The 27765-nt window shown below is 49.9% G+C and overlaps 1 protein-coding gene and 1 non-coding gene across 5 annotated transcripts in view; both read right to left on the reverse strand.

The window, feature by feature from the left end:
- Positions 1-7700: 7700 nt before the first annotated feature.
- Ap1b1 (adaptor related protein complex 1 subunit beta 1) overlaps positions 7701-27765 on the reverse strand; it is a 53831-nt gene continuing 33766 nt past the window's right edge. For 3 of the 4 annotated variants that reach the window (XM_085829143.1, XM_085829144.1, XM_085829142.1), the window contains 15 exons: positions 26393-26513; positions 25161-25256; positions 24663-24778; positions 23931-24096; positions 19503-19601; positions 18685-18944; positions 17762-17963; positions 17146-17166; positions 16578-16733; positions 12421-12566; positions 10919-11048; positions 10571-10655; positions 10015-10101; positions 9774-9928; positions 7701-8548 (listed from right to left, as the gene is read on the reverse strand). In XM_085829143.1, the coding sequence (XP_085685269.1) occupies positions 8474-8548; positions 9774-9928; positions 10015-10101; positions 10571-10655; positions 10919-11048; positions 12421-12566; positions 16578-16733; positions 17146-17166; positions 17762-17963; positions 18685-18944; positions 19503-19601; positions 23931-24096; positions 24663-24778; positions 25161-25256; positions 26393-26513 (1915 nt within the window). In that variant the 3' untranslated portion in view covers positions 7701-8473. The remainder of the gene's footprint in view (positions 8549-9773; positions 9929-10014; positions 10102-10570; positions 10656-10918; positions 11049-12420; positions 12567-16577; positions 16734-17145; positions 17167-17761; positions 17964-18684; positions 18945-19502; positions 19602-23930; positions 24097-24662; positions 24779-25160; positions 25257-26392; positions 26514-27765) is intronic. The other variant, XM_085829145.1, reaches the window with a different exon arrangement.
- Positions 11891-11987, reverse strand: LOC115032719 (small nucleolar RNA SNORD125). The gene has a single exon (XR_003838334.1). It is a non-coding gene; the product is annotated as a small nucleolar RNA SNORD125 (small nucleolar RNA).

Raw genomic sequence — 27765 nt, forward strand, 5'->3', positions numbered from 1 at the left:
TCCCAGCACCAGCGAGGCAGAGACTGGCCGGCCTTGAGTTTGAGGACAGCCTGGTCTACATAAAGAGTTCCAGGATAGCCAGGGCTACATAGTGACACTCTGTCTCAGAGAGAGAGAGAGAGAGAGAGAGAGAGAGAGAGAGAGAGAGAAGAGAGGAGAGAGGAGAGAGGAGAGAGGAGAGAGGAGAGGAAGGAAGAAAGGAAGGAAGGAAGGAAGGAAGGAAGGAAGGAAGGAAGGCAGGAAGTGACAGGCACTGGATAGCCATATCAGTTCTTCCCTTGGAGAGAGTAATAGTTTCTTTTTTCTTTTTTTTTTTCTTTTTTTTTCTTTTTTTTTAATTAATTAATTAATTAATTTCAGGTATGTGAGGAGTACACTGTTGCTGTCAGAAGAGGGCATCGCAGCCTGGTCTACAAAGTGAGTTCCAGGACAGCCAGGGCTACACAGAGAAACCCTGTCTCGAAAAACAAAAAAAAAAAAAAAAAAGAAGAGGGCATCGGACCCCCATTACAGATGGTTGTGAGCCACCATGTGGTTGCTGGGATTTGAACTCTGGACCTTCGGAAGAGCAGTCAGGTGCTCTTACCCACTGAGCCATCTCACCAGCCCCCCCTTTTCTTTCTTTTTAGCGCTGTATGAAACCCTGGTCATTGCATCCCAGTGCTCTCGTCCGCTTAGCCTCTACCCCCACCTCTCTTGCCCCAACCACAATCTCAGATGTAAACGTCATGTCATCCTCCCTCTACTGCGGGCACCTGGAGTAACTGTCCATATGTGCAGACACCATACCTACCCGCACTGTCCCAGTGGCCGTGGCAGTGTGTGGCAGGGAATGGCTGCAGCATCATGGGGACTCACAGAAGACAAGCCCATCCCTCATGTTCATCTGAGGACAGTGTCTGGCCTTGGAATCCTGAGGTGGGTCAATGTGTCTGCACTGCAGGGACCGAGCTCCAGACATCACTCTCCAGTAAGCAGCAGCAGAGATGAGCATTTACGCAGAAAGGAGGTGCTGACTTCAAATCCCAGCATGAGAAACCGAGAGAAAGTCATGGCGGCAATGTGCCAGCATGCTCGTGCTCAGATGTGGCCATTTGTTAGAGGGTTCTTCAGGGTTTGTTTGGAGACCTGAGTGTTTGACTCCTGGAAGAAACTCAAATCATACTGGGCACTGTGGCACAGGCCTGTAAACTCAGGACTGATGCAAATTCCAGGCCAGCCTAGGCTACATATTTAGGCCAGCTGGGGCTACATAAACTCTATTTCAAAAAACAAGCCCCCCCCCCAAAAAAAAAAAAAAACCAAGCAACTAATGATAACAGCCTCACTTTATCTTCTAGGAAACTGAGGCCTGGAAAAGTGGGCGGGGAGGATGGGCATCTGTTTCCTGACACAAAGATACTGCAAAGCTCTCAGGCATCCAAGTCTCCTGACTCAGTTTCTCCATGTATGTGTTAAGCCTTTGCCATACCACATATGCTGAGGTCTTCCCCCCTCCTCTTCCTCTTCTTCTTCCTCCTCTTCCTCTTCTTCTTCCTCCTCTTCCTTTTCCCTCCTCCTCTCTTTCTTCCTCCTTCCCCCTCCTCCTCTTGGTTATTTTAAACATTTTCCTAATTATTATTTAAATTTTTACATGTATGGGTGTTTTTGCCTGCATGTTAACCCAGCATCTGTATGTGCTGCTGTGGAGGCCCAAGAGAGGCTGTTAAATCCCCTGGGTCAGGAGTTACAGATGGGTGCAAGCAACCATGTGAGTGCTTTGAACCAAACTGTGGCCCTCCAGCAGAGCAGAAGTGCTCCTAACCCCAAGCCACCCCTGCAGCCCCTGAAGCCCCTGCAGCCCCTGTAGCCCCTGCAGCCCCTGTAGCCCCTGCAGCCCCTACAGCCCCTGCAGCCCCTACAGCCCCTGCAGCCCCTGAAGCCCCTGCTTTTTTTTTTTTTAAGATTTATTTATTTTATGTATATGAGTACTTTGTAGCTGTCTTCAGACACACCAGAAGAGGGCATCAGATCCCATCACGGATGGTTGTGAGCCACCATGTGGTTGCTGGGATTTGAACTCAGGACCTTCGGAACAGCAGTCAGTGCTCTTAATCGCTGAGCCATCTCTCCAGCCCCGCTCCTGCTCTTTTTAATTATTAACTTTTATTAAAAAAAGATTTATTCTATGTAAGTACACTGTAGCTGTCTTCAGACACTCCAGAAGAGGGCGTCAGACCTCATTATGGATGGTTGTGAGCCACCATGTGGTTGCTGGGAATTGAACTCAGGACCTCTGGAAGAGCAGTCAGTGCTCTTAACCGCTGAGCCATCTCTGCAGCCCCCTTATTATTAATTTTATACATGCATCTGATGCAGTCTAATACCACCTGCCCCTCCTCCTCCAGCTTTCATGGCTTTTCCTCTTGTGATTAAGGAGGTCACCTGTGTGGGTGGAGAGCTACTCACCAGTGCATGGGCGACTCACCTGATATACTAATGAAGGAGGTGTCTGTCCCTCCCCTACCCCCTTAACAGCCTGTAGTTCCTCAGGGACCCGAGGGCCCTGTACCCTTTGAGTCCCTTCCTTGTTCCTGACCAGGCCCAGTCTTGCGGAGACACAGTGTAGCCAAGCTCGGCTGCACTGGGTTTATGACTGCAATGGTCCTGTCATGCCCAGAAGACAGAGTTTTCTTCTGGCCTTCATCTTTATCATCCAGCGTTTTTTTTGTTTGTTTGTTTGTTTGTTTTTTGTTTTTCGAGACAGGGTTTCTCTGTGTAGCCCTGGCTGTCCTGGCACTCACTTCGTAGACCAGGCTGGCCTCGAACTCAGAAATCCGCCTGCCTCTGCCTCCCGAGTGCTGGGATTAAAGGCGTGCGCCACTCATCCAGCGTTTTAAAAAAGATTTTTTTTTTAAACTTGTGTGTATGTGGTCATGTGCATTTGAGTGCCGGAGCTCACGGAGTTCAGAAGATGCCCCTGGAGCTGGGGTGTCAGATAACTGTGAATCTTGTTGCCAGGGGTTTAGGAACTGAACTAAGATCCTTAGGACGAGCGGTGTCTTAGTCACGGTTTCTATTGCTTGCGATGAAACACCGTGACCCAAAAGCAAGTGGGGGAGGTTTTATTCAGTGTCTCTTTTTGTTTGTTTTGGGGATTTTTTGGTTTTTGTATTTTTGAGACAGGGTTTCTCTGTATAGCCCTGGCTGTCCTGGAACTCACTTTGTAGATCAGGCTGGCCTCGAACTCAGAAATCCGCCTGCCTCTGCCTCCTGAAGTACTTTATTCAGTGTCTTATACTTCCAGATCATAATTCATTATTGGGGGAAGTCAGGGCAGGAACCTGAGGCAGGAGCTGATGCAGAGGCCATGGAGGGTGCTTCTGATTGGCTTGCTTCCCCTGCCTTGCTCAGCCTGCTTTTTTATAGAATCCAGGACCACCAGCCCAGGGATGGTCCCACCCACAATAGGCTTAGCCCTCCCCTACTAATTGGGCACTCATCTTACAGCTGGATCTCCTGGAGGCATTTCCTCAACCAAGGCTCCTCCCTCTCCGAGGACACTAGCTAGTACAAGCAGCAACTGCTCCTAGCTCCTGAGCCATTTCTCCAGCCCTCACCATCCGGGCGCCTACATCCTTTCTGCTCCCTCTTTTGTCATGTTCCCTGAGCCTTGGAGGTGGGTAATGCAGCTGTCCCAGTTAGGGCTGCGTCCTTAACAGTCATTTATTTTCAGTACTCAGAGCAGCCATGAGTCTGCATTCATTGCTGTTCACTATAAAAAGAAGGTTCTTGGATCAAGGCTGAGAGCTCCCCTGTCTGGGGGTGCAGGCATAAGTATGGGGTGTTAGTCTGACAATGTACCCACTTAGCAAGACAAATGTAACCAGTTCACTGCCAGGGTGTATTCCCCCCAGACATGGGCTTTTGACCGGGTGGGTCCACAGCACCATGTACACACCTGTGGAGCAGGTCTCCGATGGAATTGAAGCCAACTGGTTACCTCTGTAACAGAGAGGGTGACAGATGGGTGACTCCCTAGATGACTTTTCCCTCAGTGGCCTACATAACACAATCTGGTGCTATGAAAGCTATCCAGCAGGGAGAAGGATTCCAGTCCAGTCCCAGTTCAACTTCTCTATGTCTAGCAACCAAGGTGTGTGCTGTCTTCAGCAATAGGGTGGGCAGCCAAGAGCAGGGGACTTGGGGGTGACAATTAGCTTATCCAATAGCAGGTTTTCATATGGTGCCGCCGCCTTCTCCTCCTTCTTGTCTTCATCATAATTGTCCTCCTCTCCTTCCCCCTCTTCTTCCTCCTCCGCCTCTTCCCCTCTTCCTCTTCTTCTCTTCCTTCTTCCCCCCTCCTCCTTCCCCTTTTCACTATGTAGCTATGGCTGGTCAGGAATTTGTTATGTCGCCCAAGATAGCCTTGAACTTGTATCTGCCTGCCTTTGCTGGATTTAAAGGCGTGCGCCACCACTGCCCAGCTGCAGGTGGAGTTCTGAGTTTGAGGTCAGCCTGGTCTACAGAGTGAGTTCCAGGGCAGCCAGGGCTACACAGAGAAACCCTGTCTCAAAAGAAAGAAGAAAGAAGAAAGAAGAAAGAAGAAAGAAAGAAAGAAAGAAAGAAAGAAAGAAAGAAAGAAAGAAAGAAAGAAAGAAAGAAAAGAGAGGAGAAGAGAAGAGAAGAGAAAGAAGAGAAAAGAAAGAGAAAGAAAGAAGAAAGGAAGAAATGGGAGAGCCTCTCACTGTTTGACTTAGAAGACTACATGGGGTTGCAGAGTAATTGATTGATATAACTGCTTAAGACAAAGGCTGCGGGGGCTGCAGAGATGGCTCAGTGGTTGAAAGCACTGACTGCTCTTCGGAAGGTCCTGAGTTCAAATCCCAGCAACTACATGGTGGCTCACAACCATCTGATGCCCTCTTCTGGGGTGTCTGAAGACAGCTGCTTTGTACTTACAGATAAAAAATAAATAAATCTTAAAAAAAAAAAAAGACAAAGACTGCATGTGATTTGAGGTGTCTACTGGAGGGAGGTCAGCCCCTGAAGGACCAGCCCATATGAGCTACTAGGTTTATCCAGTTATTGTCAGCTGAGCTCTCCATGAATATCCAGGATGAGAAAATGGTGTGATGGAGGAAGCCGTGCACACTTCTGTCTTGGAAGGAAGGATGCTCGGGTTAGAGACTGTTCATCACGCTCCACCAGGGCCCTTTCAATAGCCAGCTGTGACCACTGAGGCAGCAGCAGTCATTTGGAGGTACAGTGAAACCACAGCCTCACTTGCTCTTGGTCCTAGGCTGAGCCAGAAACATAAAGTGAGCCTGCAAAGCCCTGAAGGGTGGAGAAGTGTGCACCCCCAGGGACACTCCAGGAGGAGGAGGAGGCAGGGAGGGCTCATGGAGAATCATATGGATGATAAAGTAAGGTTCAAGGTAGCGCCCAGCTCCGCAGCCAAGCCTAACCCAAGCAAGCTCATATTTCTGATTTACGTGTTTTCTGCGTGAGCATGTACGTTTGTGTTGGTTTTTTGTAGAAAGAACGCACGGGGTTGGATAGGTGGGAAGGATCTGGGAGGTGATGAGGGGAACCATGATCAGAATATATTGTATGAAAAAACTATTAGTTATTCTGATGCCTTGACCCCAGCCCTGAAACTCCGTTATATAATGGCAACCTCCGAGTCTCTTACAAGTTTAGAGAAGCATCTGAAATAACTTGCTAGGATGAACAAGTTTATCCAGGGTGTAGGGTCTTGGCACCACTGCAGAGTTCTTGGATATTTTACAGCTAAAGCACAGACAATACCCAAGAAGGTGACAGAAAACCCTACAACAGCCTGTGTGTATAAATGTAAAAACAGTTAAGGTGTTTGAATAATGAAGGTGCTGTGTGGCGGGAAAAGACACATTCAGGATGTTTTTGGATGACAATCCTAGTGGCTAGGGATCTTTCTACAATTTGGTGGCAAGGGAGACCCCTGATGCCTTACAAATCACAAGGGCAATCCTCATTGTTATTGATTGCACAATAGAAGTGGATGGTGACTCTTTCTTGCTGAAGATACCATAAACTATGCTGGAGGACATGGAAACGACACTTGGCAAGGGCTGGGGACACCTGGCAAGGGCTGGGGACCGGTCCTCCCTGTTTTCTTTGCACCAGGAGCTACGCAGGCTTCTGACACGTTGCTGTCAGTGGTGCTTCTCAGCCATGGATACAGGCAGCACGTTAAGCAAGATGTGCCAAGTGGTCCATGTGTTGGTTTTTTTTTTTTTTTTTTTGAGACAGGGTTTCTCTGTGTAGCCCTGGCTGTCCTGGAACTCACTCTGTAGACCAGGCTGGCCTTGAACTCAGAAATCTGCCTGCCTCTGCCTCCCGAGTGCTGGGATTAAAGGCGTGAGCTACCACGCCCGGCTGTGGTCCATGTGTTGTAAGCGCAGTCAATTGCTTTCTAGTTGGAAGGTCTGCTCCACAGCAGGAACCCTCATTTATTATAAGACAAAAATTTGTGGCTGGAGAAGTCCTAACCCCTAGTGGTCATGTCACCACTGTTGAGATGGTTGTTGCTGGAACTCACTCCGTAGACCAGGCTGTCCTTGAACTCAGAAACCCACCTGCCTCTGCCTCCCGAGTGCTGGGATTAAAGGTGTGCGCCACCACTGCCTAGCTAGGGGAGCTTCTTCTTCTTTTTTTTTTTTTTTTAAAGATTTATTTATTTATTATAAGTAAGTACACTGTAGCTGTCTTCAGACACTCCAGAAGAGGGCGTCAGATCTCGTTACAGATGGTTGTGAGCCACCATGTGGTTGCTGGGATTTGAACTCAGGACCTTCGGAAGAGCAGTCGGTGCTCTTAACCACTGAGCCATCTCGCCAGTCCAGGGAGCTTCTTTTTGCAGTGCTTACTGCAGAAATCCATAGTTGGCCAAAGTACTGAGAATCCGGGACTATTGCTATGGCTACCAGCACAATGCTCACCCCCAAAGAGGAGAGATGGAAAAACGTCAGAGCTGAAGAATGGAGTAAGTTACTGTGGAACCCTGTTCAGGCAAGATATGACTAGCCATTACTGTCCTGAATCTGGACTAGCTGTGACCAACATTACCTCATACAAGCAGGCAGCAAGAGGCTCTCGCCCCTCCCTGGGGAGAGTGAGAGGTTAACAGAGTTGAGGTGGCAGTGTACTTGGGTAGTACAACTTCCTGTAAGTAGTTCGTGTTCCTTGGGCAAACTGTTTCTTTAGTCTCTGTGAGTCCTCTTCCTGGGTGTCTCCCCAGGAGAACACATGCAACACTGGCCAGCCCTCTCCTGTCCACCCAACTCAGTCATACTGCTCCAAGGCGGCATGAAGGAGGAAACTCAAATGAAACAACAATTCCTTCCTTGGATCAAAGGGGACACAGCATCTGCTGGCAAGGACTTGACACCAATAGCAGAAAGGTGGCTGGGACACCAGCAGGCCACAGTAGGCAGAATGAAGGGAAGGGACCATAGCCAGACATATGGCTTCAGCGCAGGACTCCTGCCCAGAAGAGCCTTACCACCTGACACACGGGCCAGGAACACACTTGATGTCATCGTTTTTATTCACTTTCTTTTTGAAAAAAGGGTAAATATACAATATATATTTCATTTATATGTATTAGATATAATTACTGTAGGATCAGATACCCCCAGTTACCAGAAGCAGTTGTAGAGGGAAAGAAATGTGCATGATTGCCAAAAGCAGAATCTCTTTATTATCAAACAGCAGCGACAGGATAACTGTCACACACACAGACTGGGAGCCAGGGGAGCCAGCGGATGCTGGACAACCCACAGGACCTCACACCAGAAGCGTGGCCACTGCCCCTTGCTCCACCTTTCACCCTATTTCTGTTCTAAGAGCCCTGGACTCACAGAGGGGACACCAGGAATGTTTTGTAGGCAGTGACCATCTTCCAGGGCACAGAGAACATAATCCTAGCTGGGCTCTGGGACCTGCAGGTGGCCACAGAGCACTGACTGGGGTTACATGGGGCAGATGGTGCTGGCCCAGGCTGCTCCTCTGGGCTCACATCTGCCCATCACCACTTCCAGCCCTTGGAGTCCCAAGCAGTAACATTGGCACCCAGAGGACTCTCCCCAGGACAGGCTCACTGAGGACACAGGGCAGGGATTATGGGCTAGGACCCTGGGGGTGGGGAGTCCATGTTCACACCCAGGAAGAGAGAAGGAAGAGCACCCTGTGGCCCTCTGTCCAGCTTCTGATGCTGTGCTGGCTCCATTTCCTTTGATCCCACATCAACAGCAATAGAAAAAAAGCAGCCACTGGAGATGCACTGAGATTTCACTCTGGGAGGAGACATGGCCCTGCTCCAGGCCCTCAGGGGAGCCTCCTGGGTGGTTCAGGAGCCCACCTGGCCTTTCCTCGGAGAAAGGAGGAGGTGCTGCCACCTGCAGGGTTCCAGGACTGGGCTGGCAGAGGCTGGGGTGGGTGCGACAGGGCTTCAGTTCTTGAGGATAGTCTCATAGGCCTGGTGCACATGCTGGGACACCTCCGGTGCTCGACACTTCAGGGACAGCTGCAGGAAAAGAGGAGGCAGGGACAGAACTTATCTTCAGAAAGGGAGGGAAGGGAGCACGAGCATACCGCATGCACGCACGGCAGGCTGGAAGCCAAGAGTGGGCCAGATGTGAGGTAAAGCAGAGGAGGTGGCCATCAGTCAGCCCGGTGGGAACCAAATAGACTTGCAGCCCCCATGCCTGCTGTCAGTTCTGCCACGGGAGCCACTGGCAGGCGGCATGATTCACGAGCCATCCATCAGGAGTACCCAGGCCGCCCCTTTGGGGCTGTCTGCCCTGCTCTATAACCTCCGGAAGTCTCGGTCAGGAGCAGTTCTGACATACAGTCCTGGTGGGTACAGGGCTAAGGAGGAGCAGATCTCTCCTGGGGACTGCAAGGTATGTGGGGCTTGCTCTGCTTCCTGCACAGGAAGCAAGTTTGTGTGCAATCGCATCAGTGCTAGAAGAGGTCTGAGCCTTGAGATTTCAGGTAGAAGGGAAGGAAGCCGACTAGCCTTTCTACTTGAGAACGTCAGGTCTGAGGCTGCAACTATGAAGGAGTGGCAGGCAGGATTCTGGATTCAGCAGCAGTGGCCTCCCTTTAAGGCACACCATGCATGTGCAAGCTTGGCGTTGGTAACTTCCATGCACATCTGCTGGGCCCTGGGAGCATCAGGCTGAAGCAAGGCCAAGACCAGGGAAAGCAGAATGTACTGGGGCAAGAGTAGGAGATGAGGCATGCGCAGTACTGCTAGGAAGGATGGAGATGGGAACAAGAAGAGAGAAGCAATCTGCTAACCTCCAAGTCCTGTACCATGGCACCAGCAGGGAAGGTGGACATGCAGCAACCAAACAGGAAGATGGAAATTACCACCACCTCAGCCACCATCACAGCTCCACCCACCAGCGCCAAGGTCACCAGCATTGGGAAGGGCCACACCTACCAGGCAGGGGGGGAGGGGGGAGCCGCCCAGGCACTCAGGCACCCCTATGGCAGCAGGGCAACTCTGCAGCCAGCGAGACTGTCTCTGTCTGGGGATAGGCGTTTGTGTGTCTTATTTGGGTAACCTGATGGGGCTGAGGTGAAGTTTAAGAACCAATTCTCACACTGGGCTCAAAGAGGCCTTGGCATAGTGGCACCCATCAGTCTCCTAACAGCACAGACCAGGATGGCTGATTTGGGAAGTGCTGCCAGGGCAGGGAGGTGGAGGGTCACGACCTGGCAGTGGGTACAGGGGCTCTCACCGTGAAGCTGGGGTTGCCTGGCTGGATCCGCAGCTCCGCCAGCACCCAGATGCCATTGGTCAACTTCAGAGATTGGTAGAGCATATCCTGGCCCTCCACGTTCCTCTTGGCGACAGTGAAAATGTTACTGCTCTGTAGCTTGTTGCTCGCAGCCTCTGCAGGATCAGACAGCCACGGAAGGCCCACATTCAGTGGGTACAGAGGAGAGAGTGAGTGGGGTACTGGGGGAGGAAGGGCTCACCTGTGCTAAGCGGGCAATCTCTGATCTGGAACTGGGCTTCGTTCTCGTTGGCAATGTCCTTCCATGTGGCCAGGAACATCTGCCGGTCTGCAGGGAGAACAGGGTGGGGTGAGAGATGGCATCCTAATAAACTGTGGCCCCTTGGCACCACATGGCAGGAATGGGTGCTACCTGCATGCTGAGGGAAGGCCTCTGCTCCTCCACAGTTCCCTCTGATTCAGCTCAGGAAACAGACTTGTTCCCAAGCGCCCTCTGCTTCCTGCTTCTCCTCTGCCTTTCCAACTATCTGACCTCCTAGTCTCCTCCTCCTGTGCAGTCTGCTTGTTAGACATGGTTCTGTGGCAAAGGTGATGTGCCACACTGCCACTAGGTATGGTGACTGATTTGGTTCTTTGCAGCCCAGACAAGCTAAAGGGTGAGCAGCAGTGCTCACAAGTGAGGTGGCATGGGCCACCTTCAAGCCAGAAATGGGGCCCCCAGGATGAGCTGAAGATCCCATCCTAAGGCCCAGCTGTCTTGCTGACTCTTATTCCAGGCACCAGCCTTCCCCACTCACCCATCTTCCCATCCTCCACGAAGAGGACATGCAGCGGGTACAAAGTGCTGAAGTAGAAGACGTCAATGTTGTTCTTCACAGCCACCTAGGCATGGGAGTCTCCAGTCAGTTCCCAAGGCTTGACACCCTGATTCTTGGGCTTATCCCACCTCCCAGGGCCCAAGTAGGGTGTCCAGAGCAGGTTTTCTCATGGAACCCTCCCTGTAGTCCCGCCCTGTCCTCTAGCTCAGGTCCCACCTGTAGCCAAGAACACAGTTCTCTCAAGCTTCCTGCACATATGGCTAGCTAGCATCCACCACATGGCTGACACTGGGTAGAAATGGGGTGTCTGGCCCTGTGGGGACACACCTGAAGATTGTTTAGAGGCTCCATCTTCAAGACTGAGCCCACTGTGTTAAGAGGCAGGGAGATCTCCACGGTCTGGTTGGGGCTGAGCGGTACGTGCACCTGGAGAGGTGCAGCAGGGGCCAAGCCAAAGCTGAAAAGAGAAAGAAGCCCCGCAGAAGTTGTAGGGAGTGTGGGGAGGGGTGATGGGCAACAGAACTTCTTCATCAAGTCAGTCTTTCCCAAGCTCTGACCATCCCTGCTCTACTGACCATGTAGACAGGAGGCAAGAACTTGGGTCCAGCAAGACTTCTCTGCTTCTTTTTCTCCTCTGGGCTGGTTCTTGGTAGGCCACGATAGCATAGCCCTGCCCCTTCCCTCAGGACCTCCACCCAACACCAGGGACGACAAGTTTCCTGATGGAAAACTGCCAGCCTGGATATTTACTGCTAAGACCCATAAGCCAAAAGAGGGTATGGACAGCCTGGGAAGACCGGACTTCACTGTCTCAACTTCCACTGGCCATGCTGTGCCACCACAAGCTGTCACAGTGGTGTGCCACCACAAGCTGTCACAGTGGTGTGGAGGGGACCTGTACTGAGCACTCAGTGTGTCCAGGGTGGCGTATGGCAGAAATCAGACATACACAATTCCTTCTTCCCGATGAGAGCACAGACCTCCCTGAGGAACAGGCTTATACCCAGCTCCTGGCTCTTACAGGGTGAACAACCGCTGAAAACTGAAACTATGGCTTGCTTAGAATCCAGAGGGAAGCCCAAGTCGCCATCATTGTCAGCTCTGTGACATTGGGCAGGGCCTTTGAGTTACAAGGAGTAAATAACAACATCTACTCTACTGGACTGTCAGGTGGCTCTACGGAAACTAACACTCTACAGTCCTTGGCCTTAGGATCCTCTACCCAGGAAGACTTAATGCACAGAGGGTTTGTTCTAAGCAGTCATGCACTTATACCTCTAGTGTCCTATGGATGGAAGAGGCAGAGCTGCCCATTCAGTCAACTTCTTAGAAGCTCAGTTTGCTCATCATTGGAGCCACTCAGGAGGAGGAATCACCAAGAGGGGCTGCCAAGGTTCCCAGAACCTGGCCTTGCTGGCTCATGGTGCTAACAAGCATATTTTCTCACCAATGTGCAGTACAGGAAACAGGGCCTGGGAGCAACAAGGAGCTTGGAGCAGCCACTACTCATTCTCAGAGTGAGTCCTGGTCTGATGAGAAAACTTGGGCTGAGTTTTGGGCTTTGCTTTCAGGGGAGGCTGGCTAGTGGCTTACTACCCAACCCACTTTTTCTGAGTTGTTCCCCAACAGAAAAGTGACTCGGGTCTGGGAGGAGAGGCAGATAAGGCACTTCCAGTGGTAGGCAGCTGGCTTAGAGCAGTGATTTCTGACAAAACTATCCTTTGGGCAGTGGAGGGCAAGTTAGCGGGGATGCCCTGTCCATTCTGTCTGGTGCTCTGAAGTTCACACAGTGGTCAAGACACTGCTGCTGAGTTTGGCCAGGGACTTACCTGTTACGATTGAACTGGATAGCGAAATCTGTCATGACCTGCAGGGCCTTGTTAGTCAGCTGCAGATCCATAGAGATGGAGCCAGCCTGCCGGGTGAAGGTGCCAGAGATCTCCAGTCCCTTGGCCTTCATGGCAGGGAGCCAGACCTGTAGGGAGGAGAGTGGGAGGAGGAGCCGTGTGCCTCTTCCCCACCTCAGAGTCATAGCTAGCCTGGGATCCTTTCTTTCCTAAAGGGCCTTCTGATCAACCTGCTTCTACCACTAAGGAATGATAAACGTACCTTGATGATAAAGCTAATACTGCAGCCCACCCAGGGCCAGCATCACGGCATAGCCGTGTTATCAGAGTAGCTGAGGACAGAAAGGACATCTTCAGAGGCCAAAGGCAATACTGATGAAGATAGGTGAGCCCTGCAAGCACCATGACAAGGCCAAGGTCAGAGTTGAGATCCAACAGCATTCTGGATCCTGGCCACAGCCACCTGAACTCTTCTTGGCCCTTACAGTCTGTCCTTCCTTGCAGGAGATATGGCTGGTGTTCCAGTGAAGAAACTGTCCTGACCTGACAGTATGAAATCAGTTCTCCCCTGCCACTGTCCTGACTGCCTCTTAGCAGGCTGAGGAACAAAATTCCTCCATCAGGAAGCTCGCCCTCATGAGCTTGTATAGCTGTCCTCCTTACTGCTTGTACAGAGACCACTAAGGGAAGTGTTTTGGTGTTCCATCTACATCTGCAGCTTAGAGCCTGGTGTGGTGCTGCAGTGCACAGGGTGTTTACTAAATAAATGTCAAGAATGAACCCTGCCTGTGAAGGAGAACTGTAAGTGTCACCTTTGGATTACACAGGTGCCTCTCGGGCCCTTTGTCTCCTGACTGGCTTACTGGCCCCTTGATATTAAAAGGCTACAGTTCTACCAGACAGCTTCTACAAGTCCCCAGCGTACCTGTCCCTCATGCTATAACTACACAGCCCGACATCTGCCCTCAAGGCTTCTACTTCTCAAGGTACCACTTTACTCAGGTGGCTGCCCAGATTTCTCTTCCCTCCATTTTACAGCAGTTGGGATCATCTTGTAAAATGCAAACATGACTGTGAACACTTGAAAAACCCTTTCCCAGTTTGTACTGATATTCAGAGCCTGGTGTCTACTTCAAGTTTATCTTGTCCCTTCCCCCAGGATATCTCCCCTGCTATCTCCCAGTGTTGGAAAGCACTAAGTGTGACCAGGAACACCATCTCTCCCAGACTAGCTGTAATGCCAGCAGTTACAGCCTGTGCATACACACATGGAAGGCCAGCTCATGGCTTCTCAGACCTTGCTGTTGAGTATGCAGTGAGTAGCAGGAAGCAGGATTACTCCCTGTGGCATCAGTAGCTCTTGTTCTGAGATCCTTCTGCCTTTTAATGTTGGGAATAGACATGGGTACACTATATCCTGTTGATCAACTTTTTAAGAAACAGTTTTCTTTCTACTTATTTCATATGTGCATATATTGCAGATGCCATGATGCACATGCGGAGGTCAGAGGACAACCTGTGGGAGTTAGTTATTTCCTTCTACCATGTGGAGCCCAGAGACTGAACTCCTGTCATGAAGTGTGGTGGCAAGCTCTTTTACCCTCTACGTGATGTCACTGGCTCCACTGAGTGCTTTGTTCTTATTTGTTTGCTTGTTTTGATTTCACATAGCCAAGTCTGGCCTTGAACTCCTGATCTTCCTGCCTTACACAAATATGGCTGTTGCTAGGATGTGTATGTTTTGACCTGGTACTTGGTGTGGTTTATGGCACACTGCACTCTGGGCCTGCTGACTGACTTGTGATCATGTTGGAAACTGAGGCAGAAGAATTGCCACAAGATCAATGCCAGCCCGGGACTTCACAGTGAGACCCTGCCTCAAAACTGAAATGCATACAAGTGTGTACTTTGCAGTACAGTGACATATAAGTTAAAGCACAGGCTACAGTGTCACTGCCCTGCATGCAGTTTCAGATTCTGTCACTTATGAGCTATGTGGCCACAGGCAAAAGCACTCAAACTTCTCAACCATAAAATGAATAACAGTAACATATGGCTGTAGGAGGGCCCTGTAGGCTGCTGCTGTGGAAGGCTGCTGCGTGCCTGGCATCAAGCCTGCTGTTGCATGTGGTAGAGCTGCTGTCATGTGGATTTCTCAGAGACCGAGCCTGTAAGGGGCTTGCCTGGGGCCTGGCTTCTACTCTCTGCAGGTGAGGCTGGGTCACGGAGGTGCAGGTGCTGCTTACAGATTTATATTGGGGGGGGGGTAAGGGGGTAAAGCCCCCGAGATGGGAACCTCAGAAGATGAGGGTTCAGCAGACATAGCCTCTAACCTGTGTTGTGATGTTGTGAAATAATTAGGCCATACATGTCCTTGTAGAGCTTCCCTGGCACAAGTGACATGACCCAAACTGTGCTCTTCCTAGTACCAGGCACAAACATTTATATGCCAAGCTTAGCTATTTTCACCATGGCTTTGCCAATGGCTTTATGTCAGTGCCTGTAATTGTATGACTGCTCTCATCAGGATGGCTTCAGCCCCTTCATATTCTGTTTTCTGTTATTCCCACCACTGAGGAAGTTTCCCTGTCTTAGTCTCCTTGATATTCTTCTTTGGGCTCTATGCAACTCCACACCTTTCCACAGTGCTAAAGCTCAAATGTTGTAAATGAAGCCATTTCATCATTCAGTGTAGAACTCTCCAGTGGTTATTGCTGACCCTGTACCACGAGCAAGCACTGAGCCTGGCTTGGCTTTCTGCCTCAAGAAGCTCTAGCCTAGCAAAATGTCTTAGTGGACAATAAATACATTTGGTACTTACGGACCATTCTGCAGGAAACATGATGAGGTAAGGGGGTGAGGCACTGTGTTTTAGGGACTGAAGATAGGAATGCTGAGCACTCTGCCATGGGTCACTCCATGCATCCTTTGAGCATTCGTACATAAACACACAGAAGTTCTCAAGACTAACTCACGGGTAGCTTGTTTTGTGTTTTCCTTCTCTTTCTTTTCCTTTCTTTTTTTCTTCGTGAGATAGGATCTTTTTATTATGCAGCTCTGGCTGTCCTGGAACTCTCTATGTAGGCCAGGCTGGCTTCAAACTCACAGAGATCCACTTGTCTCTGATTCCTGAGTGCTAGGATTAAGGGAGCCCACCCTGGCCTTCAAAACAGGGTCTTTTTACATAGCCTTAGCTGGCATGGAACCCACAGAGATCTGCATGTCTCTGCCACCAAAGTGCTGAAATTAAGACATGCAGCACCATGCCTGGTGACACTGAACCCCTGATCCTCCTCCTGCCTCTGCTTCCCAGGTGCTGGGATTGTAGGTTTCCATCGCCACACCTGGTACCTGCTCTGTTGAAACTGTACTGAGAGTCAGTTGCCACTGAACAGTACCACCAGCCACACTCATGCTAAAGTACTAATGCCACCCATGCCTGTCATGTCACAGTGACAGTGCACTGCCATGTCCTCTAGGGCAGATAAAGTGTGCTATGTTTATAACCCTGGCCTATGTGTTTTCTTCCGTTTGTCTCCATACACTGATGGAGACATGGCTATTTTTTGTTTGCCTATGTAGACAGGTCATATGGGCCATCAGCTGTCTTCAGACACAAGTTCTCTGTGTCTGAGGCACGGGGTCTAACAGTACTGAGAACCTGTGCTCTGATACGACCACCTTCCCTCTAGGCTGTCCCACAGACAACAGCCTGCAGTGCGCTTTGAGTCTTTGCTCAACAGATGCTGACTGTGCCACCTGGACAAGGCCCTGCTGTCCCACGGGTCAAAGCAGAGGCTGTCGGGATCCGAGACCACAGCTAAGCTCAGTAAGAGTGAAAGACTGGGACGAGGACTGCACCCTTCAGGCTCATCACCCCTTCTCACAGGGTAGGTTTAGTGGGAGAACCTTAGCAATCCAGTCTGTTTTCTCTGCTCCAGCTGGAGAGCACGTGAAGAACTTTTTTTTTTTTTTTTTTGGTTTTTCGAGACAGGGTTTCTCTGTGTAGCCCTGGCTGTCCTGGAACTCACTTTGTAGACCAGGCTGGCCTCGAACTCAGAAATCCGCCTGCCTCTGCCTCCCGAGTGCTGGGATTAAAGGCGTGCGCCACCACGCCCGGCTGCACGTGAAGAACTTACTGCTTTGGGAGCTACATAGGATCCTGAAAGGGTGCCCACACCACTGGTCAGGTCAAAGAGGTCACTTAAGCCACTGCTGATGGGTGCTCCAAGTCTGGCTGGTGCTGCTGCTGCTGCCACTGATGCTGAAGGTGCCCCAAAGTTGCTATCTCCAATCTGGCAAACAGATCACAGATATGCATGAGGCAGGGGCATTAGGGGTTTGAAAACTGTAGGGTAGAACAGGACCACCCTCCACATCAACTTTAAGTAGCAGAAACAGACAAAGTGAAGTAGGCGGAAAAGAGGCTGAGTACTCCAGAGTCCCACAAGCCTTGAACCTCAAGGAGTGATCTCTGTGAGAAGACTCAACCCATCCAAGGGGAGCCTCTAGCATATGGGGCTCTCTCCTCCAGGTGAGCAGCTCAGGGCCAAGGGCCAGAAGCTTTTAGGACGGCAAGCTTTTATCACTGTCATGGGGTTGGGCACAGTGCATGCCAGGAAGTCAGAGCAGAGACTGCTCAGACACTGGGCCATTGGCCAAGGTTGAGCACAGATAAAGAACTGGTGACAGAGGGTTGAACCATACCCCTTCAGGCTCATCCCCCATCTCCAAGCAGAAGAGCAGGCAGGGTGAAGAGACAGGCAGCAACATGCAGAGAGAGAGGCAAGGAAAGAACATGAGACAAGAGAAAGAAAGAGATGGGTTAGTTAACTGTGGCTCTAGTTGGGATAAGTCTGTTCTGAGGCCCAGAGCCCATCCCTCTGAAGGACACTACCCTTCCTCATGGCTTCATCTAGCCTGGCACCCTCCCTCACACCCTGAGCCATAACTTGTACTTTGTCCTAGGCTCTCTCGTGGCCAAGGGAAACCTTCAGAAGCGGCCTCTGCCCGGCCCCATTGTGTGACGGAGGAAAGGCAGAGAGAGCCTGGACTAGGCTAAGCATACCTCTTTCGAGGGGCAGAAGGAGGCCTGGCTAGGCTGTTCTCCCTGGCTGGTAGACTGAGTGTGAGTAGACAAGGACCTGGCTCCTCAAAGCTAGAAACAGCCTAACAGGATGCCGCTGCCTAAGCACGGAGCTACAAAATCACCACCGAGCAGAGTGAGCATTTCACGTACCCTCCCCTGTTTGATATAGCAAAGGGGCAATCAAAGCCTGCCACTCTGAAGATCATTAATGTCACCCGGGGACCTAGGACATACCAGGCTGTCGAGGCCACCACCAAGAAGATCCACAGCTCCCATTTGCACGGAGGAGGCAGCTAAGGGTGGGCCACTCACTGGGGGCCCAAGGTCCAGGTTGAGGAGGTCACCTAACAGGTCACCCTGGGCAGGAATGACATCAGGCTGATCACCAGCAGGTGCTCCAGCAGGAGCTGTCTCAGGGCTCTCTGTGCTCTCACTCCTGTTAGACACAGAGGATAACAGTATCAGAATGTTCCAGGGAAGGTAAAGAGACGTTAATTTCCAAGATCTTTGCCTAAGTCAGCCTCTGGGTCTCCTCGCTGCCTGGGGGTGTGGGCACGGGACTATATGACTTGTCTCTCTGCCTCCTTAGTCTCATGGGATAAGCCAACTGTGCATATTCTAGCTTATTCTCTTTTTTTTTAATTTTTTTATTTATTATATGTAAGTACACTGTAGCTGTCTTCAGACACACCAGAAGAGAGCGTCAGACCTCATTTCGGGTGGTTGTGAGCCACCATGTGGTTGCTGGGATTTGAACTCTGGACCTTCGGAAGAGCAGTCGGGTGCTCTTACCCACTGAGCCATCTCACCAGCCCCTAGCTTATTCTCAAAAGGAAACTAGATGCCAGCCTCCAAGGCCTGTCATTGGGACAAAGTAGCCACCTAGGAGCAGCAGAGGTTGTGGGAACAGGTCTTTGGAAGTAGAAGTTGTCCTGTTAGCTATGGGGTCCTGAACTGTCTTCACACCCACTATCCTTATCTGTTAAATGGACACTTTGTCTCAACAACTCAGAATATTACATGGGGTGACTGTAGACACCTAGTATGTAGTTAACATTGGCCGAAAGTGGCTAGAATCTTAGTTTACTTAAACTAAGGCCTCTCCAGGGCCTTAGTTTCTTCTAAGGGCTGCATGCATGTTGGACAGCTATACTCACGAGGCAGTGCGAGGTGGCAGGCTCTTATGCACCACTCCCCGGCCACCCTCCACAAAGGCGTTGGGAGGCTTGTGGTAGACAGAGGCCAGCGTGCCAATGTAGCAGATGAGTTCATCCAGCAGTGTAGGCTCAATAAGGTCTGTCTCCTCTGAGATGAGGGGCTTCTCAGCCAGTACCACCTCTTTAGCAGCTACAGGGTCCGTGGAGAGCAAGCGCCAGTAGATGTAGCCACGGTCCCGAAGGTCTGGATTGTCTGAGTCCTTGGGGGTGGGGTTGGAGCAGCCTGTGTACCTCCTTCCCATGAGAAGGGGGCCTCCCACGGACCAGCCTAATCAGTTTTCCCCCCTTTCTTTTTGGGTTTTTGAGATAGGGTTTCTCAGGAACTCACTATGTAGACCAGGCTGACTTTGAACTCACAGAGCTCTGCCTACCTTTGCCTCCCTAGTGCTGGGATTAAAAGCATGTACCACCATACCCAGCTCATTCAACAATTCTGAACATACCCCAAAATTGGCTTTCAAACCACCCTAAGGGGCACATTTCAGCTTTGTCTCCTTGGATGTCTAGTTCAGGCACGTCATGCCCACTCCTGTCTTCATTCCCCTACCTTGCAGTGAATCTTCTAGCATTCGTTCCCACATAACCCTCTTCAGTTTCACCTGGTGACACCATGTTACATGACCCCCAGAAGTCAGCGATCTCAGGCTACTCTGACATTGATTCGCACATGCGCTACTCTTGAGAGATTAGAGGGAGACCGGCTCCCAGGAATAAAGCTTTGATTTGATATGAGGAGTAACAGAGAGGTGGGGCACTACCTGAGTGGCCAAACTGAGGACCTGCTGCACCAGCTCCTGAGTCTCTGTTGGCTTCTTCAGGAAGAGTTTCACAATGGCTGTCAGGAGCTGTAGCTGGACCTGCAGGGGACAAGGCAATAGGTGGAATGTACAACCAAGGGAGGTGTGGCAGGTCTCAGAACAGATGGGAACCAACAACAGCTCTCTTTGTCCTGGGGCTGCTGCTGCTGAGGAACTTGGATCTGGGCATTGCCCTGTGTGGCAGGTAGGGCTCAGCTAGATTCCTAGATGCCTGTCAAGAGCTTCAAGTCCATGGTTCAAAGAGAGGACTTGAAAAGGCAACATGTGTGATTGGCATGCTCCTTAGGGTGTTAATGGTGCCACAGAGATCCAGAGCACAGGCCAGCCAGGCTCCACAGAGCTAGCCTGCCACTGAGGAACTACATGCCTATCAGAAGGTAGGAAGCATCCCTGAGCCCTCCATCCCATTGAGATATCCTCAGCCTTGCTGGCATTCCTATCAGAGTCATGCTGGTTCCCAGCCCCACACTTCCAGTCACCTCTATGTCTTTATCAGCTACCAGGCTGTCCCTATGGCTGTGAGCTTTTCTTCTTCTTCTTCTTTTTCCAAGACAAGTCTCACTATATAGCTCTGGCAGTCCTGGAACTCAAAGTACTTTGTCTGCCTCTGCCTTCTGAGTGCTGTGTGCCACCACAATGGGCTGACTGTGAGCTTTTGATGAGTGGGGATAGGGCTGTCTACCTCACTGTGTGACTCTACACTGCTTAGGCTAGTGTCTAGGGTAGAAAGCACTTAAGAAATTCATGCTGTGATGCACGTTGAAAGAGCACATTAGGCCCTCCTAACCACAAACTACTGTGATCTAGGTTTTTAAAAGAGGGGCCATGTTGGGCCCTGCTTTGAGCAGCTGTTCGAAGTATACTCTATATCTTCTAGAAGAGCCTGGTTAAGGTGGTGGATGGCTTAGAGTACTGAGTTTCCAAGACTAGAGTGGATGTGGTTCAAACCACATGTTGAGTCAGTTGCTGAGTTCCTTTCCCAAGGTCCCACAGGCCTAGAGTCCAGAAGCTTGAGTATCTGTGGAGTGCTGACATTTGTTTAAAATCACTGTATTTTTATTTACTTGTTCTGCCTTTGATGCAGGCTCACACTCCGTAGCCCGGGGCTGATCACTCACTTTCTAACTTACTCAGGCTGGCCTAAATGTGAAGCGATTCTCCATCCTCAACCTGCCAAGTCCTAGAAGTACAGGCATGAGCCACCATGTCATTTCAGACGCTGTTAACTATGCCCACGAAAAAGGGAAGCATTCCGTGCAGTGGTGGTGCACACCTTTAATCTCAGCACTTGGCTAACAGGCAGATCTCTAAGTTATAGGTCAGACTGGGATAGGTCTGTGGTGAAGCTGGAAGCAATGGTCCAGGCAGCTCAGCAGCAGCAGCTGGTGATGGGACTTCATCTCCCTAGCTTGCAGGGTAGTCTGACAACAGGATGAGGAATGGAGAGGATGGGCTGGTAAGATGGCTCAGTGGGTAAAGATGCTTACTGCTAAGGCTGATTGAACCCAAGTTCAATCCCCGGGACTCATATGGTGGAAAGATAAAATTAACTCCTGAAAGTTGTCTTTGGTCTTCACTCAAGTGCTGTAATATGCCCTCCCTTGCTCCTTAAAAAAAAAAAAAAAAAAGCCGGGTGTGGTGGCGCACGCCTTTAATTCCAGCATTTGGGAGACAGAGGCAGGCGGATTTCTGAGTTCGAGGCCAGCCTGGTCTACAGAGTGAGTTCCAGGACAGCCAGGACTACACAGAGAGACCCTGTCTCAGAAAATAAAACAAAACAAAACAAAACAAAAAAAAACCCACAAGGGAAAAGGAGCAATAGCCTGCTTCAGATGGAGCTGGTGTCTTGTGAGCTTTGCAAACAACCCTCAGGAGCTGGAGTGACATCACTCCTCAGCAGACTCCGACTCTATCCCTTCCCAACAGTCACTGAAGTTACTGTGGTGGTGTCCTCATCTGTACAACGGGGTATAAGTCTTGGCTAGCTGCAAGAGTCAAAGAGCTCAACGGCAATAGCCCTTGTGCACCCATCTGTGCTGGGGCTGGAGCTGGGCACCATCACACCGCTTTTTCAGCTTTTCCTTCCAACTGCCCCAATCCCTGGCTCTTTAGCAGGTTTATTCCTGTGCAGAAGAGGCTATAAGATTTACCCAAATATTTGGCAGTTTACACCCTGAGGCAATCCTCACTGTAACCTTAAGGAGGGCTTGGTTACTGGGCAGAAACAATACAGGCAAGGCTGGGCTTTTTGGGAGCCACAGACAGGTCTGGTGTGAAAATGAGGCTGCACAGAGGCGGGTGGGCAGGCGGCAGTGGGAGGGAAGTGCCAAAGAGAATCACTGTGACTCTGCCACGGACATCTGCTGTTTTTGCTCACTTAGCACCCACTCTGCTGGCTTTCCTTCAGAGAATGCTGTCTGTCTCTTCCAACCTGTACAGATCAGAATGAACAACTGGCTGACTCGTCTTGGTAAATGGCTCCAGAAAACACAGATTTGGGGGCTTCTGTTGGACCGACCATTGGTGTAAAAGTTCTCTTTTCATGGGAGTTGCTGAAACTTTAAGGACAGAGCCTGAACAGTTGATCCATTGTAACCCTGCTTGTGGGACTGTGACCAAGGCAGAGCCATGGAGGTGACAGAGATGGCCCCAACACCGTAATGCAGCAGGAGTATGGGGAGGCCTGTGCTGCTCGGACACGTGGGCTATGGGGACTAGCAGGCTCTGCTTTCTCTTGAGCCACTTCCCTTCTGAATCTAAGACTGACCCAGGTCAATACTACACTGATGAGTACTTCTGATGGGCTAGACGCAAGATGAGCCTAGTCACTAAGTGAGAGTTAGTGGGTGAGAGGTGTGGGCTCTAGGGTCTGACTCCACTCTGCATGCTTGAACTCACTAATTTACACTGCCTGCACCAGGCAGAAGATATTTCCTAATAACAGCAAAAGGAACACCAGTAGAAATCGTCAACAAACTACACCCACTACCTTCTGAGCTGCTCAAACCAAGTACAAGAGGCAGGGAAGTAAGCCGGGCGTGGTGGCGCCGGCCTTTAATCCCAGCACTTGGGAGGCAGAGGCAGGTGGATTTATGAGTTCGAGGACAGCCTGGTCTACAGAGTGAGTTCCAGGACAGCCAGGGCTACACAGAGAAACCCTGTCTCGAAAAACCAAAAAAAAAAAAAAAAAAAAAAAAGGCAGGGAAGTACTATCTGAGATGGGAGGTCAAACCAGGACAACCTCTCTACCTAACAAAATAATCAGGCAAGAGCTAAGAGCTACCCAGATCTCTAGTGTACAATGCCTTCTCTCCAAGCTATCTGTTTAAGGCTCATCCCTGAAATGCTCACAGTTCTACACCACGCTGCCTGTCACAGCAGTATGTTTACAAAAACAGACTAGACACACAAATGTCCAGTGGATTAAGGACACTCAAATTAATGATGACAATACTTTTCAATACATCCTAAGGTGGAAAGACAAGCTTCTAAACAATTTCCCGTTGGACAGTGGACTACTGTAGCATTTATGTCCGCACACTTGTAGAGACGTGCTTATCTGTGTGTGTGTGAGTGGCTGTGCATGTCATAAGACTCGTTCTCTCCTAACACCAAGTGCGTTCCTATGACAAAATTCAAGATGTCAGGCTGGGTAGAGGTAACTTTATGCACTGAGTCATCTCACCAGCCTCGTTTTTACTGATCAAGTCTCGTGTAACCCAGGCCAAACTCAACCTCTCTACATAGCCAAGGATGACTCAAACATCTGACAAGCCACCTTGGAAATGCTGAGATTCCATGTGTACACTGACACAGCCTGTTTCTCGGTTTGTAAATGTGCCTCTTGCTGCCCTTTAATATCAGAGCTTACACAGGGCTTGAGTGGCACCTGCACACACCGGCAGAGCACTGGAAACACCAATCACCTGCTGTAGATGTCCAAGCTGGGGTTGGACAAGACACGGCCGACGCTACCTTTGTTTCAGCTCTCATCCTGTAAAAAACAGTCTCCTTTTCCTCACTTAAAGCTGTCTCTAAGCTGTGATGCTGTAGTGCTTGGCCAGAGGGCTGGGATGTTCTCTGTTAGATTAACTTCAGTCAGACACAAGTCACAGTTGTTGGCCAGAGTTCAACGCTAATGAATCAATGATGTTACTGTTGACCAACTGATAAAAATGTCTAGACATCATACATCTAACTTTGTCTCTTCTGGAAGTGCTAGCTCAGTACTTACTTCTTCAGGAATTATAGTGGTTATGGATCACAAATGCCCAGGACAATCAGAACTGGCTGCAAGTGACTATGCATGTGTACATCCATACCTACCAGTGGGCCAGGAGGTCCGGGTCTGTCCACTTGGGGGCTCACCTGAGTGCTCTCATCATGGAAACCTTCCAGGAAGCTCTCAAGCAGCTCGTCTGCATTGTCAATCCGCTCGGCATACTCGCCCACTATCCAGATCATAGCGGCTCGGGCCTCAGGCTCATCCAGCGAGTCCAGATTCTCACACAGTGTAGCTATCACACTCTCATACCTGGGAAGCATGATTGAGCCAGTATGTGAGCACCAATGAAGACATGCAGCTTCCCAGATCTGGAGAGAAGCTGAGGAGAGGGAGTGTGGGTAGCTAAGGGGAGAGAGGGAGAGAGAGAGAGGGGGGTGGGGGGAAGGAAGAGGGAGGAGCTAAGGATAGTGTGTGTGTGTGTGTGTGTGTGTGTGTGAGAGAGAGAGAGAGAGAGAGAGAGAGAGAGAGAGAGAGAGGGAGAGGGGTGGAGGTGGGGGTGTGGTTTGGTTTCGTTTTGAGACTTTCCCTGGCTGTCCTGGAATTCACTATGTAAATCTGGCTGGCCTCTAACTCACTGAGATCTGCCTGCCTCTGTCTCCCAACTGCTGGTATTAAAGGCAAGCGCCACCACTGCCTGGTGAGAGGGGATGTTTTAGCTGTTGGAGTTTAGCTGCTCTTATTTTGGCCTGGATGGACAGTTTGGGTAAAAGAAGAAAGACAAAAAGTTTTTCCAGAGAAAGCATATTGTGAAATGGAAAAGGAAACGAGGAAGGGGAAGCCAGGCTGTCCCGTGACCAGGAAGAGTGGGCACCTACTTGTTGGGGTACTTGCGGAAGATGTCCTTAATGACCACAATGGCTTCCTGAACCACATAGTTGACCTTGGTCTGGATGAGATCAAGCAATGTGCTCACACAGCGCTCTGCAGATTGCTGTGGGAAAAAGAGGCAGTGTGGGCACATATTTTCCAACAGGACTAATGATCAAGCCAAGGCCAAGCAGCTTAAGTCACTTGGCTCCACCTTCCTTATCACAGCATGAGAACATCTCTCTCCCTTGTGGAGGAGGTAAAGAAAAAGGGCCAACTATCACTCTTTAGTGAGTAAGTGACAGGCCATAGGGAGAATATGTGAACTTTCTGAGTAAATGTAGGAAGTCTACACGTTGCCCAGGATAGTCTTGATCTCAGGACCAGTGATTCTCCTGCTGGGACTTCAGAAGTGTATCATGAATAACTGCTAAGATCAGCCTGCTTTCTGTTTTTAACAACCTCCTCCCTGCCTGGGTAAGAATGGATTCTCAGAACCTACTCACCTCCACCTTGATGGCACAGCGGCCAATGGCACGCACTGCCTTCCGTACGAAATCCACGTCTACTTCTGTAGCATACTCTTTGAGTTCTGCCAATACCTGTGGTCCAAACAAAAAATAGGCTGGATGGGTCTGATGAAACCACCTGTTACAACTCCTGGGTAATGGGAATGCACAAACGCCCAAAGGGACACGATTCTGCTGCTTGCTCACATGACAGCCTCCCCCACGGGTGGGGGGGAGTATCATTAGGTTCCTCAAAGGAACCTGAAAGGTAGAGGAGGACTGTGTAGCAAGGGACAAAAACCCTTGCTTTATATTAGCAGCTACTATATCCAAGTGCATTATTTTGTGTGTGTGGTACTGGGGATTGATCTGGGGCCGTGTGTGCTAAGTAGATGCTCTAACCACCAACCTACACTCCCAGCCTCAACTACTGCTTTTGGGGGCTTTGAGACAGTCTCTCACTGGCCCGGAGCTTGTGGATGAAGCTAGGCTAGCTGGATAGCCAGCCCCAGGAATTTACCTGTCTCTACCTCTCCAGAGTTGGGATTATAAAGGCACACCACCAAACTCAGTTTTTAAAAAAAGATCTATTTTTTTTATTGGTGTGTGTGTGCATGTGTGTGTCTCACAGAGGACAGAAGACGGCATCAGATACTCTGAAACCGGAGTTCCTGGTGTTTGTGAGCTTCCTGAAGTAGGTGCTGAGAACTAAACCCATGCCCTTTGAAAGAGGAGTGAGTGCTCTTAACTACAGAGTCATCTCTTCAGCTCCCTTAGGACACCACTTTCAAATCTTCATAACTGGCCCTAGTAAGTGCTTTACTGACTGAGTGATATCCATCCCTAGGTGTCCAACTATCACTCTTTAGTGAGTAAGTGACAGGCCATAGGGAGAATATGTGAACTTTCTGAGTAAATGTAGGAAGTCTACACGTTGCCCAGGATAGTCTTGATCTCAGGACCAGTGATTCTCCTGCTTCAGGAGCCCAAGTATCTGGGACTTCAGAAGTGTACCTGGGTGCACAGCTTAAGAACATTCTTCAGTAGTAAAAATATTAGTTGGTTTTGCCTGCTTACAATGCTCTACAGCCCCCACCCCCACGCTGAACTCTGAGACAAAATGTCAACACCGAGCATGCTTAGCTGACCTGACCTACAGACACAGCTAGTAACGGAAATTGTCTTGACAGCAAAGCTTGTGCCCCACACCACATACTCTGCTTGCTTGCCTGGGCAATGTTGGCCTGGGAGGCCAGGCGGATCATAATGTCCAGTTTCTCCAGCTTCACGTAGATGGGGTCATTGTACTTCACAAAGAAAACCTTCATTTCATGCTTCAAGATCTCTGGCCTGGTGGCAGGACAGGATGCCCAGAGAACAAACAAACAAACATCATAAGACCTTTAAGGACGCTATTCCACATCTGCTGGGGATTTCCTGGGCTGCAGGTGAAATATGATGTCTAGGGAGGTAGAACCTCTGTTAAGATTGTGTGATTATCAGCAGTGGTTCTACCCGGCTACAGCTTGCTGGGCCATATCTCAGGAAGGAAAAACAGTTCAAGGTCAGCAGGCAGCAGGCTAGGGTTTTAATCCCAATGTGTGATCTCAGCTTTTGATTCCTAACCCATGAAATAAGAATGAACTATGCAGGAACAATTACCAAATCTGCTAGTATTAGATCTCGTGTGACAAACTCAAACTCTGGGAACATTCATCCTGTTCATTCAATGATAAAAATGGTTGACTACACTACTTATAAACAATATGATTTATGCTCAAACCCTGCTTTCCTTCTGCAGTCCTAAAATATTGGAGTGTACCCCTAATGCACACCTTAGGTACCCTGTCTCAATTAGGCTCCATGGGCAGAAACATTCCACACACGTTGCTTGTCTCGTGTGACCCTCCAACAGAGGGAAAGCCCATGAGGAAGCGTTTCCATATTCTCCTTTATGACCAAGCTGCAGGCGCTCTAGGAAGGCTTTGGGAGGAGCACAACGGCTGACTATTGGGAAATGCTAGCCAGCTTCAGGACATTAGGCTGAGTCTGGGGACACAAACAGACTCTTGTGAGGGAGATGAGACATCTAGGATCATCAATGTCTGCTTTATGAAGGCACTTGCTAATAGGAACTGTCACCTGATGAGCTATCTAAGTGTGCCCACTGCTCATCTGCTGCCACCTGCTGCCCTCAATGGTCCCACGGGACGTGTTTCTAAAACAAGGACATTCAGAAAGGTTACAAAGCTTGGATCTGTCACACACTAAACAGTTGAGAGCTTGATGGTAAAAGGCACCATTCAATTCTACTTCTATGCCCTTTCCAAGACAGAAATGAATAATTCTAAAACAAAGTGACAGCCAGGGTTGAAGCTCTGTGATGGGCACAGAGGAAGGAGGAACTCAGGAGTCAGTGCTGTCATAGAAACCTATGTGGAGGGGCTGGCTGAATGAGCTCTGGGTGCTCTGTGGGAAGGGAAGTGAGATGGGTAGCAGGAAGATGACTTCCATAAGCAAGACTTGACAAAGGCCACCCTGTCACATCAGGCTGGCACAGGTCATGACCCCATGACACAAACAATGTCTTAAGAGATTATCA

The sequence above is a fragment of the Mus caroli genome, unplaced genomic scaffold (genome assembly GCF_978045245.1).
Source record: "Mus caroli unplaced genomic scaffold, Mus_caroli_1 scaffold_13, whole genome shotgun sequence".
Lineage (NCBI taxonomy): Eukaryota > Metazoa > Chordata > Mammalia > Rodentia > Muridae > Mus > Mus caroli.